Raw genomic sequence first — 18,829 nt, forward strand, 5'->3', positions numbered from 1 at the left:
GTAGCAACCCCCTAACATGTAATGGGAATCTTACTCTACTGTAATCAAAGGAAGCAAGAGGGGAAAAATAAAGGAAAGAAAAAAAAATAATTATGCTGCTTAGCAAAAGAAAAACAAAACAAAACACTTCTATGCTGTACTATTTAAAATGTTATAATGCTAAGAAATTTTTAGAAAAAGAAAATTTTAAAATAGATCTAAGATACAGTAAAACTTTGGAGATGATGAATCGAGATACAGACAGATTTCCGCATATGCAGAGAAGAAATTACATCCTAATAAATAAATGAAAGGTTGTAGTGTACAGTAAACCTAATGATTGTGAAACCACACTATCTTCTGTTTAGACAAACCATTTTGTGTTTTTCCTTATATGATATATGAACTCTGCAAAGGTACACAACAATTTTCAAACACGTGGTTTACATTATTATGGCTTTATCAACATGAACATTTTATAGAGCTGAGAAATCTTGAATGAAAAGCTGGAGTTGAAAGACTTCAAAAATTCACGGCATGAGCATGCTTCTTGCACAGTGGTTTATCTTTCTTGGCAAAGAAGGCTTGCCCCTCCAAACTTTCACAGCACACCTACAGGAGGAGATGCAATAGAAATGTAAATACAAGTATCAATAAAATAGGAACTTGCTCAGGCTGTGCCTAGTGGAAAATAAGCATGTGGCGCACACACTCTGGAGTGATAATGCTCTGTATGTTATTATTTTATTTTTTTTAGTAAACATAAGGTTATCTTCCATTTTTCCTTATGGTTGGCAGAATGCAGAGAAGCTCAATACGAAGAACACAAAAGGGGAGGAAATTTGAAAATGTGAAAAAAACCTCAATGCCCTGAAATATGTGTAAGAAAAATTTGTATGCAACTGAAAAACACATAAAATATAATGATAATCACTTCAATTTCTTAACTTTTCCTTTAAAGTGACTCTGAAGCGAGTCTAAATTTACTTTTTTAACATGCAGTCATGTGAAGCAGTATAACTCCTGCTAAAATGCTGCTATCCCGCGTCAAAACGATGGGTTTTTTACCCCCCAAATCCCCTCTGTGGTGCCCGGGGAGTGCTTCCTGAAGAGGCAGAGCTTTCAGCTGCAGCTCTGCTTCTCAGCGCGTCAATCCCCGCTGATCGCCGCCTCTTCCCGCCCCTCTCAATCTTCCTTCACAGAGAGGGGCGGGGAGAGGCAGAGATCCACCGGCAGATTGACGCGCATGGAGGCAGAGCTACAGCTGAAAGCTCTGCCTCCATAAGCAGCAAAATCCACGACCAAGAAAGTTGTGGATTTTGCAGGGGGGATTTGGGGGGTAAACCCCTCGTTTTGCCGCAGGATAGCACCGTTTTAGCAGGGGTTATACTGCTTCACATGACTGCATGTTAAAAAAGTAAATTTAGACTCGCTTCAGAGTCTCTTTAAAGGGACTCCGAGCTCAGAAAAAAAAGGAAAGTTGTACTCACCAGGGGCTTTTTCCAGCCCAGTGCTGGTCGGGAGGTCCCACGCCGGCGTCCTGGCTCCTCTCCTTCTCCCCGCTCCGGAATGGCTGGCAGGCCGCAGCCCGGGCGACACTCTCCCGAGTGTCGGGCTGCTTCTTCCGCATATGACGCGGATTACGTCACACGCCAGCCGCCTCGCGTCATCACGGCGGACGGCGTGAAAGTACTGCGCATGAGCGCGCATGCGCAGTACTTTCACGTCGGCCGCCGTGATGACGTGAGGCGGCCGGCGTGTGACGTAATCCGCGTCATATGCGGAAGAAGCAGCCCGACACTCGGGAGAGTGTCGCCCGGGCTGCGGCCTGCCAGCCATTCCGGAGCGGGGAGAAGGAGAGGAGCCAGGACGCCGGCGTGGGACCTCCCGACCAGCACTGGGCTGGAAAAAGCCCCTGGTGAGTACAACTTTCCTTTTTTTCTGAGCTCAGAGTCCCTTTAAAACTCCATAAAAATGCAGTAGATATAGTTTCCATATTATCTTCCCTACTATGGAAAACAAAGTTAAATTATGGCTTGATTATTTCCTATATGGATTATAGAAATCTGCTTAAATTCAAACAGTAGCAATCTGGTGTACAGGACTCAAGGATCTTCAACCTGAATCATACTTTTAACTGAAACCTGAACTGAAAATAAATGTACACGATAATTGTATGTGTAGTTCTAATGATATATAGAACATTAGTAACAGAGAATAGGGTCTCATTTTTTATTGTCAAATTATGATCTGAATATTTAATACTTAGTACTTACTGAACAGACGAAGCAGGTGTTATGCCAGGTAAACCCCAGTGCCTCCAGGAACCTGTCTCCAGCTTCTATGGGGAACTCACATCCATGACACATGGTACCAAACAAGCTATAGTAATCTAAACAAGATGATTATATATTAGATATTGGATACATTTAGCACACCAAACAGGAAAAATCTTGACATAAAATGCATAATGAGCTCCATCTGCTACTGATATTGGACATTTTTGAAGTATAAATATGTTTTGCTTTACTGATGTATTGTAAAAATAACGAAATTCCAAAGTGAATGAGATACATGAAGTCCAGATTTGTGATAGATTAGACATTTACTGGTAATTCAAATTGAATGGAATGGAAATGTAATTGACTTTAAACTGGGGAGATATTTATCAAGTTTAATGTCCACCATGCACTTAATTTTCATGTTAGCCTTTACTTCCTTATCTGTCAGATAGGTTAAGGGTTTATGAGATCTGGTTACTGTGGCAATAGACCTGCTTGTTAGCTATCGGACAAGAAACCTTTCGGCTTTCAGACAGTGCCAGTGTAATTCCCACCAGGAATTATATTTGATTATTTTTAAAAAGCAATTTTCAGTACTAAACATAAGAAATATGCCAAATATATATTAGAACATTATACAGGCACTGTAAACTTTGATGTTACATAAGAACATAGATGGTAAAAAAAAGTTTTTTAGGATTACTAAACCATAAATAGAAGATTAAATGCCAGAAAGTAATATAATATTTAATCTTTTTATGAAAGGACCAGTATTGTGTCAATTACACATGTATTTCCAATTACAGTTATGAGATCCTATCTAAGCAGTGTACACACAGCCGTGATGGAATACAGACATGCTTTTTTTATAGCTGGAATCAAATAATTGTCATCATAACTTAGAATCCCATAGGTCAACAGAAAACATGCTCTCAATGAATTACAAAAATACATGTGTAAGTGGACCTGGGAGATTTGGGGGAGGGGTACAATCTATTCCCAGAATGGTAAACAGATTTGTAAGCTTCTTACAAAACTTAACTATAAACAAAATAATTTTAAACTAGCATGAGTTACAGATTCAGATAGCTAGGTTTTATGGAATTATGGATTATGGTATAAAAGTGCTTACAAATAAGCTCTGTAATGTTCATGAGTATGTAATTAACAGCATTAATGTTTGTAACATAAACTGTTCAGCAGATTGATGAGTTGTTTTAAAGTGCCTGTAAGGGGAAAGAATGGTGCGTATCACCAAAAGTGATGCTTGGATCCACTGCTGCACTATTCCAGCAATAGCAGGCCTTCCAAAGATCATGGGCGATACCTTTTCATCAAGCTACTTCTCCATTCACTTTGCAATAACACAAATTGAGCAGCGTCTGGAAGTTGACATTGTAGATACTAAGTGAAACAGAGTAGGAAAAAACAGCTGCCAGTGGTGGAGTGGCATAGGATTACTGCAACAGGCCACCTGACAGTGGTAACTCTACAGCAGAGGTGAGTCAAATTTACTCTTTCCTCTAACAAGTATGCTTAAAAAGCACTGAGATACACTTTAATGATCTTCAGAAAAACTTCAAGGTAACAGAATATACATACTACTGTATCATTCTTGCATTACATAGCACCCATGTGTTTTGCATTATTTTCAAAGGATTTTTAACATTTTCAGTTCACCACATACACTGTACTCTATTGTCCCAGGTGTGAGCACAAAGAAAGGACAGTACTCCTGGTATTTATAAAGGATTATAGGCAATAATTAATTCCAAACACTTGTTTCTGTTCACAGAACAGAACATTTGTCAAGAATTCAGATATTTCTTTAGCACTTCATATATGTTGTCTTCTCTTTGGAATATTCAGTTTGGTCCATAAATATTTGGGCAGAGACTTTTTTTTTATAATTTTGGTTGTCTACATCACCACAATGAATTTTAAATGAGACAACTCAGATGCAGTTGAAGTATAACCTTTCAGATTTAACCTCTTGAGGACCATGGTGGTAAACCCCCCCTAGTGACCAGCCTAATTTTACCTTAATTGGCCACTGCAGCTTTAAGGCCAAGCTGCAGGGCCGTATACCTTTGCGCACAAGTGAGCCCCCCCCCCCTTTTCTCCCCACCAACAGAGCTCTCTGTTGGTGAGGTCTGATCGCCCCCCCTGTGTTTATTTTTTTTTGATAAATATTTGTTTTGTTTTTTTTTTAAATATTTTTTGCTATATTCTTTTTTTTTTTCTAAATCCCCTCCCTCCCCCCAGCCGGCCAATCACGGCGATCGGCTGTCATAGGCTTCTGCCTATGAGAGCCGATCGCTCTCTTGTCACACGGCTGTCCCCAGTGCAGCGCTGCTGCTGATCGCAGCTGTCACGCACCTGGTAGTGGAGGAGACCGTTGTGCTGAGGGTAGCAACTCTTGCAGCTTGACACCTGACACCCCTGGAGTGGGAACAGGGGTACCAAGGTGTGCAGGAGGCAGGAGTGCTCGCAGAATCCGATGAACCGTTGAGCAGGATGAAACCACGGCACTCCTCTGGTCTGAGTCGGGTAGTGCAAGGACTCAGCAACCAGTGTGGACAGCAGTAGAAATACTCTCAGGGTAAGCAGAAGTCGGCAGCGGGACGGGTCCTCATACAGGCAGGGTTCGGCAACAGAGCGGGTAGTCAGAACAGGCGGAGGTCGGCAACGGAGCAGGTTCTCATACAGGCAGGGTTCGGCAACAGAGCGGGTAGTCAGACAGGCCAAGATCAGATTCCGGAATAGACAACAGACAGGCAGACACTGGGTCACGGCACGGGAGTACAACACTAGCTGCAATACTACAGCAAGGAGGCAATGCACTCTCCAGGTTTAAATAGGCCATCTTTGGCGCGCACAGCGCGACGCACCGCGCGCGCATGCGCACAACGCACCGCGCCGCGCGCGCATGCGCAGACGCGCACGTGAACGCGCACGCACGCGCGCACGCAAAAACGCGCGCACGCGCATGCGCGCAAACGCCCGCGCGCACAAACGCCAGAACAAGATACACAGCAGCCATCCCTGTGCACGCAACACCACACAACGCTCACGCCAGCGCCTCCTGACGCCAACGCTTACGCCGTGCGATGCAACGCCCACTGGTGAGCACCGACAGGTCGCCCCGCCGAGACCCACCAGGACGACCGCCAGCATTCGTGCGTACTGGCCGCCTCCTCTGAACAGGTAACTGACCGTGACAGCAGCGCTGCACATGTAAATACACGGCGGTTTCGCCGTGTAACAGTCTCCCGAGTGGCGATCGCCGCTTGGAGACTGAAGGTGGAGCTCAGCTCCGCCCACCAAGCGGGAGATGCGTGTGCAGCGTGTGCGCGATCTCCCGTAAACTGCTGCCCCAGGACTTTCCGCCAATTGGCGTTAGCTGGTCCTGGGGCTGCCGCCGCGGCCACACCCAGTGGCGTGACACGGGCGGCAAGCGGTTAATTCAGTGGGGTGAACAAACCGATTACATGAAAATGCAAGGCTACTAAAGCATTTTTTAATCCATTCATTTCAGGGGCTCAAAAGTAAGTGGACAAATTAAATAACTGGAAATAAAATGTTCTATACTTGGTTGAAACCCCTTTGCTGGCAATGACAGTCTTCAAGGGGCAGTTTAGTGAAAATTATTACAGTGGGTTGCAAAAGTATTCGGCCCCCTTGAAGTTTTCCACATTTTGTCATATTACTGCCACAAACATGAATCAATTTTATTGGAATTTCTCATGGAAGACCAACACAAAGTGGTGTACACATGAGAAGTGGAATGAAAATCATACATGATTCCAAACATTTTTTACAAATAACTGCAAAGTGGTGTATGCATAATTATTCGGCCCCCTTTGATCTGAGAGCAGTCAGTTGCCTATAGACATTGCCTGATGAGTGCTAATGACTAAATACAGTGCACCTGTGTGTAATCTAATGTCAGTACAAATACAGCTGTTCTGTGAGGGCCTCAGAGGTTGTCTAAGAGAATATTGGGAGCAACAACACCGTGAAGTCCAAAGAACACACAAGACAGGTCAGGGATCAAGTTATTGATAAATTCAAAGCAGGCTTAGGCTACAAAATTTTTTCTAAAGCCTTGAACATCCCAAGGAGCACTGTTCAAGCGATCATTCAGAAATGGAAGGAGTATGGCACAACTGTAAACCTACCAAGACAAGGCCATCCACCTAAACTCAAAGGCCGAACAAGGAGAGCGCTGATCAGAAATGCAGTCAAGAGGCCCATGGTGACTCTGGACGAGCTGCAGAGTTCTACAGCTCAGGTGGGAGACTCTGTCCATAGGACAACTATTAGTTATGCACTGCACAAAGTTGGCCTTTATAGAAGAGTGGCAAGAAGAAAGGCATTGTTAACAGAAAGCATAAGAAGTCCCGTTTGCAATTTGCCACAAGCGATGTGGGGGACACAGCAACTATGTGGAAGAAGGTGCTCTGGTCAGATGAGACCAAAATGGAACTTTTTGGCCAAAATGCAAAACGCTATGTGTGGCAGAAAACTAACACTGCACATCACTCTGAACACACCATCCCCACTGTCAAATATGGTGGTAGCAGCATCATGCTCGGGGGGTGCATCTCTTCAGCAGGGACAGGGAAGCTGGTCAGAGTTGATGGGAAGATGGATGGAGCCAAATACAGGGCAAACTTGGAAGAAAACCTCTTGGAGACTGCAAAAGACTTGAGACTGGGGCAGAGGTTCACCTTCCAGCAGGACACTGACCCTAAACATAAAGCCAGGGCAACAATGGAATGGTTTAAAACAAAACATATCCATGTGTTAGAATGGCCCAGTCAAAGTCTAGATCTAAATCCAATTGAGAATCTGCGGCAAGATCTGAAAACTGCTGTTTACAAATGCTGTCCATCTAATCTGACTGAGCTGGAGCTGTTTTGCAAAGAAGAATGGGGAAGGATTTCAGTCTCTAGATGTGCAAAGCTGGTAGAGACATACCCTAAAAGACTGGCAGCTGTAACTGCAGCAAAAGGTGGTTCTACAAAGTATTGACTCAGGGGGCCGAATAATTACGCACAACCCACTTTGCAGTTATTTATTTGTAAAAAATGTTTGGAATGATGTATGATTTTTGACCCACTTCTCACATGTACACCACTTTGTATTGGTCTTTCATGTTGAATTTCAATAAAATTGATGCATGTTTGTGGCAGTAATGTGACAAAATGTGGAAAACTTCAAGGGGGCTGAATACTTTTGCAACCCACTGTATTTTCCATTAATCACATATCAGTTATTTAATAAGGAGAGCATACGTTTCTCCATAGACCTTGTGTTAAAGGAATACTTAAGTCAAAAAAAAAAAATGATTTTTACTCACCTGGGGCATCCCTCAGCCCCCTGAAGCTAAAGCTATATGGTGCCCTCGCAGCCTCGCTCCGATCCTCCTGTCCCCACCAGTGGCTACTTTTGGGTTTGGCGGCAGCCGCCGACAGGCTGGGAACGAGAGTGATTCTCCGCGTTCCCAGACGCTATATATCACCCTCTATGCTGCTATAGCGTATATGTTATACGCTATAGCAGCAGAGGGTGATATAGCGGTTGGGAACGTGGAGAATCACTCGCGTTCCCAGCCTGTCGGCGGCTGTCACCAAACCCGGAAGTAGCCGCCGGTGGGGACAGGAGGATTGGGGCAAGGCTGTGAGGGCACCATCCAGCTTCAGGGGGCTGAGGGATGCCCCAGGTGAGTAAAAATCATTTTTTTTTTTACTTAAGTATTCCTTTAAAAAAAGTAGATGATAACACTATTTCTGCTTTTTAAAAGCTCATACACACGGGGCACAACTGTCGCCACAAACACGTGGCACGCCCATGTCTGAGCGACAGTTGCCCCGTGTGTATGACACGCGCGCCACGAACTGTCGCGGGATAGTAAAGTTGTCATGCAATTGAAAAGTTCAATCGCCGGCAACTTCTGTCTCTGCAACTGTCGCTAGTCCGCCACGCGTACTACGTGTGTATGCGGACTAGCGGCAGGTGACAAAAGCAAGTGAATGGAGCATCCGGCCGGGGGATGCTCCCTTCACAGACAGCTTCCGCCGCTTCTCTGCCTTTCTGGCGAGACGCGGGGATAGCTGTCGCCGCCAGGGAGCTATCCCTGGTCTCTTGTCTGCTGGCAACAGCAGATAATTGTGCCCCGTGTGCATGAGCCATAAGACAGCTGAGCTGCATCATTAGCATACTAAGCAACGGACTTCACTGATCGTAGCAGACATTCCAGCTGATTTATAACGGCTGGGTCACTCACTACAGAGAGATGCTGTTCTCACATGTAACTAGCGAAGTGAATAAACAAACAGGCTGCTAAGTAAGTAACTAATTAGCAGCCTGTTTTATCTATTTACTTAGCAGCTTTCAGTTGTGGTTTGTTTGTGGACACTTCTGTCTGAAGTTTAGTCTTCACAACTGAAATGCATTATTATTATTATTATTAATGTATAAAGCGCCAACATATTCCATGGCGCTGTACAAAGAAAATGCATGTTCAATCGGGTTAAGACTTGAGGGAGATATAAAGCCAACATCTTCCGCAGTGCTTTACACAGAATACATATATAGTATTGTCACTAATGGTCCCTCAAAGGAGCTCACAATCTAATCCTTGCCACAGTCATATGTCTATGTATGTATCGTGTAGTGTTTGCATCATAGTCTAGGGCCAATTTCGGGAGAAGCCAATTAACTTATCTGTATGTTTTTGGGATGCGAGAGGAAACCAGAGTGCCCGGAGGAAACCCACACGGACACAGGGAGAACATTCAAACTCCTTACAGATGTTGACCTGGCTGGGATACGAACCAGGGAGCCAGCGCTGCAAGGCGAGAGTGCTAGCCACTAAGCCACTGTGCTGCCCACGCTACATGGTACTGCTATGATAATAAAAATGTGCCTGAAATTAAACAAGGGGAATAAAAGGTTTATAGAAAGCATAATTAGCTGTTTTATATGCAGGGGCGTGGTTTCAAAAGAGGGCAGGGCTAAGATGTGGCAAAATGGTACTTTGAAAGTAACACCCCCCCCCCCCCTTAGATTCTAAGTTCGCAAGGGCAGGGCTCTCTCCCCCTTTTGTGTCTTGGAAATCATTGTAACTTTTATTACTGTCATTACCAATTCTGTATTTTGTATTTTTGTATTTTGTCACTAATTATGTATCTTGTATATTGGTGTACACTATTGTCTGTATTATTATGTATCTATTCATTTCTTACTTTGTACAGCACCACGGAATATGTTGCTTTATAAATCAATATTAATAATAATTTGTTATAGCTTGTTCTGGTGAATTAAGTTTTACACCATCTTTTTTAAATATTTCCCTGGGGTCTAGTGGTCTCCCTTTCCTTTATTTATTGTTCCTGTGTAGTCTAGTAGTCCCCCTTATGGTAGGCCCTGGCAGTCTAGTGGTCCTTCCTTCCCTTTTAAGGCATTCCTTGATAGTCTAGTGACCCCCTCTTTCCCACATATGTCCCTGGTAGTCTCGTGATTCCATATTTTATGATTATAAGTCACCAGATTCTACCTCTCATTATTACTAATTCCCCTGCTACCACTACTGCCTATTATTTTCCCCTGTTAACGTTTCTTTCTCTGTGTTATATGCTATAATTTCCTTACTGCTGCCCTATACAAGATGGCACCTATCCCGACATGACGTGTTTAGACACCTGGATAAGTTGCTTGTCCTGGGCCCTTTTGTTTCTTAAAGAATAATATTTCTGTTTTTTGATTACCTTTATGTTCTATCTCAGCTCTAAAATACTCTATGTGATACAAATTTCATTTAACCATTCATATGTTTATGGTATGCATTATTGTTGCTATAACGAATTGTTAAACACTCTTTAACACCACCAATATATATACATAGCTGCTCAGGTGAGGGGAACAGCCGCATACCTGCATGTGTGCTGTGCTCATTAAAATGCACACCCTAACATTCATGTTGTTTTGGCAACTCACACGGCAGAAACAACACAAATATATTGTGCACTTGACATAGAGAGGTTTAAGCAGTGCCCACATTCCTTAGTAGATAGCATGGCACTGTCTCCTTTTCCCTTAGTGGTTATGATGTATGGATTTTAAGTTAGGCTTAGTTTAACCTAATGTATAGTGGCAAGGTGTAGGAAAGTTCATAAATTGTGTGGAAATTAAATAAACAATTTCTCCATTCAGTGCTTTGTAAGCTGTTTAAGGGATAGCTATTTTATACAGAGGAAAAGAAACCGGAGCACTGGAAAGTAAGAATATCTGCTTTCCACAATATGTTGGCACATAATAATAATCGTATCTGTATAAGTATGAATTGCTGAGGGTGTAAGGATGGTTTTACTTTTCTGTGCCGCCACACTCACCTGTTTCACAGTAGGGATCACCATCTTCCAAATGGAAGACACTGTTTCGAATGGGCATATGACAGACCACACAAACAAAGCAGGAGACGTGCCAAGTCTTCTTCAAGGCATTGATGACTTCCTGTCGGAGTTGCATACAAAGAGAATAGTGTTGATCAATAAATGATTTGGATATAAATGATGGACAGTAATTTTGCTTTGTACTTGATATATTCCAGACAAAAGTCTCAGCTTTCATTGCTGAGTCTCAAGAAGCAGTTACATGAGAATCAATTAATAATTAAAGCACCCACAGCCCAGCTGACTCTTCATTTTTATAAAGTGTTTATTTCTGGTAATTGTGCAGATGAATTTTCTGGATCGATAAAAGTGTAATTGTCAAGGTGTCGGCATGTTGATTTGTAACCCTTCAATGATATAGGCTAGTCCCATTCGCATACAATGTATATTGATGTATGGCAATGCTTTGCTTTTCAGTGTGAGGTTTGTAGACTACATTTGTATGCTTTTCATAATATATTGCACTTTTCTGCACAATGTTGTTCTCATTATGAGCTGCTTAAAGAGAATCTGTACTGTGAAAATCTTACATAAATAAACGTACCAGCCTGTTTGTTGTCTTCTCCTAGCCCCCTCTGTGACATTTTCACTGCTCCCCGCTGCTGTTTTATACATTGTTTTTGTAAACAATGAACATGGCCGCCAAACAGGAAATACATCATCAGAGCAGGTGCCTGTTTACAGAGGCTCCTCTCAAATGTGATTTGATTGCTGGAATGGTACACCACTTGTTGCCTTAGCTGCTTGTCTGAGCTCTGAACTGATCTTTCTGCACTCACAGCTGTTCACAAGGTCACAGCTCCTGAGCCTGCAGATGCTGGCTGTGAGCAGAGACCTTGTCTGACTCATACACACAGCACACACACAGAGCCTGCAGGGGGCATGGAGTAGGTGTGTATAACTTCTCCCTATCACAACAGAGCAGTGCATTCCTCTCTGCCTTGGCAAGGCTTGACAAAGGAAAGAAGATTAGATTAGATTTATTACATAGACAGTGCAACTAGAAAAGGCTGCAGCAAGCCAGACCACATTAGAACAGGTGTAGGAACGTATACGATAGAAGAAATAAGGCTGAACATTTTTTTTTACAGATTCTCTTTCATTCAGAACAGTAATAGACTTTGGTCACTACATAGGGGTTTGTAATTTTGGACTGGACAAAAAAAAACAAACAAGAAAAAAAACAGAAAAAGAACACCTATATTTCCAAACAACATATTGTCGCCATACATTGTGATAGGGACATCATTTAAGCGGTTTAATAATCGGGACAGCTGGGCAAATAAAATGTGTGGGTTTTATCCACAGAAGAATGTTTTATTTTAAAACTAAAAAATAAGGATTTTGTTTTCCATTTTTTACTTATTTTTCCTGTTAAAATGCATTTAGAATTAAAAAATTCTTAGCAAAATGTACTACCCAAAAAAAGCCTAATTGGTGGTGAAAAAAACAAGGCATAGATCATTTCGTTGTGATAAGTAGTAATAAAGTTATTGGCAAATAAAAGGAAGGAGCACTGACAGGTGTAAATTGCTCTTGTCCGTTAGGGTAAAAACCCCTATGGGGTGAAGTGGTTAACAAACTGTAAACCTATCTTAAGGCTTCTTGCACACCAAGACGTTGCATTAGGTGGCACGTTAAGGTCGCATAACGTGCACCTAACAACGTATGGTGCTGCAAGAGCCGACGGTAGAGTGAGCCGCGTTAGGCGGCTCGAGTCCTATAATGTCTCCCAGAGTGGCGCTGATTGGCCAGCGGGACCACGTGATGCGGAGCGAGACACTCCGCATCACGTGGTCCCGCCGGCCAATCAGCGCCCGCCAGTGCAGTGAATATTAAGTAGCCATGTGCGCGGCTACTGTAGCTGGCTCTCCCCGCCTCCTCCGCCCCCCACTGCGCATGTGCAAACAGTCTAACGCGGCTATAGCCGCTCCAACGCGTAGCATGCTTCACTTTGCACAGAACGTGCAGCGTTACATGTAACGCAACGTGGGCTGTGTGAACAGCCCACTTGTGTTACATTGCTGTGCGTTGGGGGAGCGTTACAGGCGCACTAACGTGCGCCTGTAACGTCTTGGTGTGCAAGCAGCCTAAAAGTCTAACCCCAGCATCCAAATCTTAAGCCTGACCTTTCCTAGGATCAAACACATAAGCCTGTGCCCTAGCTTGACCCTTAATTCCTAGTATTAGCGCTAGAACACCAAAATGAAATATACTATCACATTAACAGTAGCACTAGGATGACATCAAAGTTTCTGTAGCAAAATAAGATGTGCTACAAAGTGTACTACTAAATGGCTGTGCTGAAGTTTGGGTGCTGAAAGCTATTATTATAAAAAAGCATGTGTGAATCATAGAACACCAATCCTAGTTTCCATCCAGTCCAATTTTTTCAGAGTCAATATTCACAATAAGTGTAGAAGGGAAATTGGAAGTTTAGAGAGCAGCAGAGTTGTGTGCTTTTTGAAAATAGTCTTATTAGAGAGGATGGTGAGTGAATAAAGAAGTGCTTAAAGAGACACTGAAGCGAAAAAAAATATGATATAATGAATTGGTTTTGTACTATGAATAATTACTAGAAGATTAGCAGCAAAGAAAATGTTCTCATATTTTTATTTTCAGGTATATAGTGTTTTTTCTAACATTGCATCATTCTCTAATATGTGCAGATTACACAACACTCAGCATTCAAAATGATTCTTTCAGAGCAGTCTGAACTAATGACCTCTCCTCTGGCAGAGAAAAAGAAAACAGTTGAGATAATAAAAGTCAGATAACAGCCCTCTCCAGGACTCTGAAAGTCATAGAGCTTAATGGCTTTTTTGCATAGAGATAACAACTGGAGTTTCTTAACTCTTCCTGTACTGGAAACAATTAGACTGATGTATCTGATCTTAACCACTTGAGGACCCACCCTTTACCCCCCCTTAAGGACCAGCGCTGTTTGTTTGGATCTGTGCTGGGTGGGCTCTGCAGCCCCCAGCACAGATCCACGGCCACACAGAGCGATCAGATCGCCCCCCTTTTTTTCCCCCTATGGGGATGATGTGCAGGGGGGGTCTGATCGCTCCTACCTGCAGGCATGTTGCGGGGGGGGCACCTCAAAGCCCCCCTCCGCGGCAACATTCTCCCCCCTCCCTCTCCTACCTGCTCCCCCGGGAGATCTGGGCTGCACAGGACGCTATCCGTCCTGTGCAGCCAGTGACAGGACGTCCCCTGTCACATGGCTACGATCCCCGGCCGCTGATTGGCCGGGGATCGCCGATCTGCCTTACGGCGCTGCTGCGCAGCAGCGCCGTACCAATGTAAACAAAGAGGATTATTTCCGCTTGTGTTTACATTTAGCCTGCGAGCCGCCATCGGCGGCCCGCAGGCTATTCACGGAGCCCCCCACCGTGAATTGACAGGAAGCAGCCGCTCGCACGAGCGGCTGCTTCCTGATTAATCAGCCTGCAGCTGGCGACGCAGTACTGCGTCGCTGGTCCTGCAGCTGCCACTTTGCCGACGCACGGTATAAGCGTGCGGTCGGCAAGTGGTTAATGTTTTATTTCTTAGCTGTACTATACATACAAATCATAATATCATAATTTTTTTCCGCTTCAGTGTCTCTTTAATGAAAGCAAAAGTATTATATCTGAACTTTTGAAAACAAAGACAACAGAAGCTCTGGTCTAACAAAGGTCTTTCTAAAAAGTCATGTTCACCGCATTGCAAGTAGTCATCAACCTATTATGTCAAGAATAATCCACATCTGATTAAATTGGAGTACATCCAATCATGGGTAGTGATGCTCCTGAAATGAACACTGCTTAATACTGTATAAGAACATGGTATTTGATACACTAAGGTCTCTCCAGAAAATGAAAGAAAAATATAAAACAAAAATTGGCTTGATTAACCTGCTGGGCGTCCGCAGGAGGGTTTTTTTCACCCAATTTTTTTCCCTTTCATGTAGCTAGCCTAGCGCTAGCTACATGATTCTCCCCTTCCTCTTCTCTCCCTCCCACCCTTCTGATCGCCATCGGCGATCACGCCCATAAGGAAATCCCGTTCTGAATGGGATTTCCTTTAGGGCTTCCCCCGTCGCCATGGCGATGAATGGAGTGACGTCATCGACGTCATTGACATCGTGACGTCACTGGGACTCTCGATCCACCCCAAAGCGCAGCCTGGCGGCGATTGGCCAGACTGTGCACGGGGTGTACGCGGGGGGCCCTCTTTCGCGTTGGGTAGAGGCGGATCGGCGGCGAGCGGCGTGCGTGTTTGAAAAAAAAAAAATATCAAAATCGGCCCAGCGGGGCCTGAGCGGTGCCCTCTAGCATCTCTGGACGAGCACAGCTCGTCCAGAACGCTAGGGAGGTTAAAACCTATTTCCAGACAAAAACCTTAAGTGGGATTAAACTCTGTAAACTAAAATGTAACCCCCTCCCGACCGCCTAACGCCGGTTGGTGGTGGGAGGGTCGCATCCCCAGGAATGCCTAACGCCGTCCGGCATCAAGAGCAGTGGGCACATGTGCTATCGTTCCCTGCAGAGACACGGAGCTGAGCTCCGGTGATTAGCCTATCAGCCGCAATAGGCTTTTAGAAAGAGAAAAAAAAAATTGTAGCAGCAATCAGAGACCAACAAAAAAATGGGTCCTAGTGACAAGAAAAGGAGGTAAGATTAATTTTGGTTGTAAGTTGTATGACCGAGCAGTATACTGTTAAAGCTACAGTGTGCTAAATTGTGAAAAATTGCCTGCAAGTGGTTATGTACCTACTCTTAGGTATATAAAAGAACATTTGAAAGCATTCCCTGCGTGTAAAATGTTGTCTTTCAGTGCAGAGAAATGTACAGGCTTGAACTTCTCTCTAATCGGCAGATGTAATCATTGAAGGTCAGGAAAAGCTCCCCCTCCTTCCTCTGCTATATAGAAATGTTGCCATGGCAACAGCTGCATCATAGTTTAAAAAGTGTATAATTTAAAAAGGTAACAACAAATGGATTTGCTAGCCCCCCTCCAAAAAAATAAAAATAATTTGGCAGTGTTTCTCATCATGATCTGGCAGCAGCATTTTTTCCAGAAAATACACATGATCTGGCAGTGTTCCCCTTTAAATACACATAATTGATGCCCCCTCCCCTCCCATATAGGTAGCCATGGTGACCCCTCCCCTCCCCAGTGAATACGTAGTTAGAGATATCTTTTCACCTTCCCCCTCCTGGCGTAAGTAACTCACCTCTGCGGTGTTGGAGGGAGGGGGGGCGTAGGCACATGCAGGGAGCGGTAACTCAGCTTCTGGGATTTGCAAGCTGCCTCCATCTTCTTCCTCCTATTCATCTGTCGCATTGGTAACAGCACCCCCTGTGATGAGGTAAGCTCTCATCATCCCAAGGGGCATGCGACAGATGCATAGGAGGAAGAAGACAGAGGCAGCGTGTGGATCCCGGGAGGGAGTTACCGCTCCCTGCATGTGCCCCCCCCCCCTTCCGCTTATCTGCCCCAGTCAGTCAGTGCTAGCAGCTGCAGCAAAAGGCCTGGTGGACTGGATGCAGCCCGTAGGGTGCCAGTTGGACAGCACTGCTTTACACAACATCACGTATGTTTTTGATTTACTAAGGCATCTTGAGGATGGAGATCATAACATTTTTTTAATAAGAAAAGTAATGAGCAGCACATGTTTGCTCAGTGAATTGTAATGTTCTAATGAAAGATTTATGATCTTACTTGAAAATGTCTGTATGAATTCCTAGCAATGACTAGGAACAGCATTGTGAGTTTCAGTTCGTAGTTTTAACTGTGGAGAGAATAGGTAGCTATTGTCTTCGACCATGTAAAAAAAAAAACAAAAAAAAAAAACACATTAAAGTGTACCAGAGGCCATCTCTGGTACAAAAACGCATGCATACACAAGAAATGGGAAGCCTATGGAACCTATAGAGGCTTCCCACGCCATCTTCTGGCCCCCTGTTGCTAAGAACAGACCCCCTGAAGAATTTCGACAATTGCCTGTTGGAAAGAAGATCGGGCCGTGCTCTTCTTCAAGCACAAGCGTGGCCCTACAGCACCTGGGTGAGTATGGTCACGCCTGCGCAGTAAGCCAGAGCTGCTTGTGCACGAAGAAGAGAGCATGAAGAAGAGCGAATCAAGCAGGCAAGTAGCGGCGAGAAGGACAAGGGAAGCCTTTATAGGATCCGGAGGCACCCCTTTTCTACGAGTAAGTATGTTTCTTAACTTAAACCTGGGCTCTCTAACAAAAGAATCAAGATGATATCTTGATAAAAATAATCAAGATACATCCATAAACTAACATCAAGATTCTGCAGTGAGGTGTAAACTCAACCACACACCTTGCACTATATCTGTAGCTCTTGTAACTGAAGTACACCACAGCTTCATCCAGTAGTTACAGATAATAAATGTATAGCTTTATGCATGGGAATAACGTATCTGCTCTCAACTAACTCAGCTAGTACAAAGCCAAAGTAAATTCTTTCTAATTGGTTATGTACATTCACCACATTGTGACATTTTTGCTGCAATCAGACCACATTTAAATAAATTAAAAAAAGACCTAAAATCCCATTGAATTGCTGGTCAAATAGTTAGGAAATGTGTTGAGACTGGTAGAAAGAAAGATGAAGTGTTACAAGTTTCCTGCACTCATACAGATGACTATTCCAGCTGGGCTGGATATGCTGTCGAATAAACATTAGTAGCAGACAGTTGATTAACGTCACATCTGAACCGGCCAAAGTCTTTGCAGACTTCATTTGACCCATCTATAAAACACACAATCTATGCAAAAGAGCCATGGGCCTATTTACCATATAATTTATGGTTCCTCTCTGATCATTTCCAGCTACACCAGCAAGAGACTCATTGAACTGTCATATATCTACCGTTTGAAAATAAACACCAGAGAATAAGACTTACGGATTCACATTGTGTAATGTACTGTATACCTTGTGCTATTGTCCCAAATTACATGGACATTCTGTCTGAAAGGGTTCTGGAGCAAGCTCAGGGGATGCTGCTGCCTAATTAAATCTCTATTATTTAAGCAGTTGGTTTGCAGATAAGGCCCTCTCTCTTACACAGTCGGAGTGCTAAATCATTACACAATCATCAGATACTTGTGGATCATATGTCTCTGTACAAAAAGCAGATAGCCATAACTGTCTGTTGCTAATGCCTTTGTTCACAGTCACTATAAAAACTGTCTGGTCTGTGACAACAGAAACACTTATATTATATGTAGATTTTTGGACACAGTAGAGAAAGGAAAGAACAAACATCAGGGGCCATATGCAATTCACTTTTTCACCTGAGTTTTCTCCTAGGTGATATTTTTAAACTTGTCAATAAAATGCATTTTAAGCCCCCAGAAGGCAAAAAAATGCTCAAAATAATTTTGTTAGTACTTTTCCCCCAACATTTTGGTACTTTTTTAGTTGAAAAGTACTGGAAAGTTCTTTAAAATCAAAGATGAAAAATTATCTCCTTGGAGAAAACTCAAGTGAAAAAGAGAATTGCATATGGCCCCAGGTTTTCAATGCTGTCTTTGTGCAGAGGAGATTTCTCTTTATTTTCAATCCATCAAACTACAGCAGAAAAAGAGTTCCACGATTTTACAGTGGCCACTGAAACAGCATTTGGGAGTTTGACTATGTAGCACCTCACAAGTGCCATTAACGTTTGGAACTTACTACAGTCTTTGAAAGAGGAAATAGAGAGGGATATCCCTTATGTGGAGACAGACAGCAATAACAGAATGACAGAAGTTGAAATTCCTTTCTTCAATGAGCAAAAATACCTTTTTAATTTTTTTTCAGTTTAATTGCTAAAAAAAAACATTATGGTAAAGCCTGCATGCATAAGGAAAGGAATACTCTAGCTGTAGTGGAAAATAAACCTCAAAACGCATATGTGGGTTGTCTTTTAATAAGGCATATGGGCAGTGAAACAGAAAAATCAACTGCAATGGCTGCAGGTAATTTGGTGGTCTGGGAATTTCAGTCCCTCATCTAAGTGGAAATACAGGGCAGATATTTTCATTAGCAAAAAATTAAAAAGTACATTAGCTTTATTGCACCCTCCCCCCACATAGCAACAGAACACGTCCAT

General features: G+C 43.3%; 1 protein-coding gene across 5 annotated transcripts in view; it reads right to left on the bottom strand.

Annotated features, from left to right (window-relative positions):
• Positions 1-421: 421 nt before the first annotated feature.
• Positions 422-18,829, bottom strand: part of PDLIM5 (PDZ and LIM domain 5) — a 249,532-nt gene continuing 231,124 nt past the window's right edge. For all 5 annotated transcript variants that reach the window (XM_068232416.1, XM_068232449.1, XM_068232431.1 and 2 more), the window contains 3 exons: positions 10,661-10,781; positions 2,256-2,371; positions 422-591 (listed from right to left, as the gene is read on the bottom strand). In XM_068232416.1, the coding sequence (XP_068088517.1) occupies positions 502-591; positions 2,256-2,371; positions 10,661-10,781 (327 nt within the window). In that variant the 3' untranslated portion in view covers positions 422-501. The remainder of the gene's footprint in view (positions 592-2,255; positions 2,372-10,660; positions 10,782-18,829) is intronic.

This window comes from Hyperolius riggenbachi, chromosome 1 (assembly GCF_040937935.1).
Source record: "Hyperolius riggenbachi isolate aHypRig1 chromosome 1, aHypRig1.pri, whole genome shotgun sequence".
NCBI lineage: Eukaryota > Metazoa > Chordata > Amphibia > Anura > Hyperoliidae > Hyperolius > Hyperolius riggenbachi.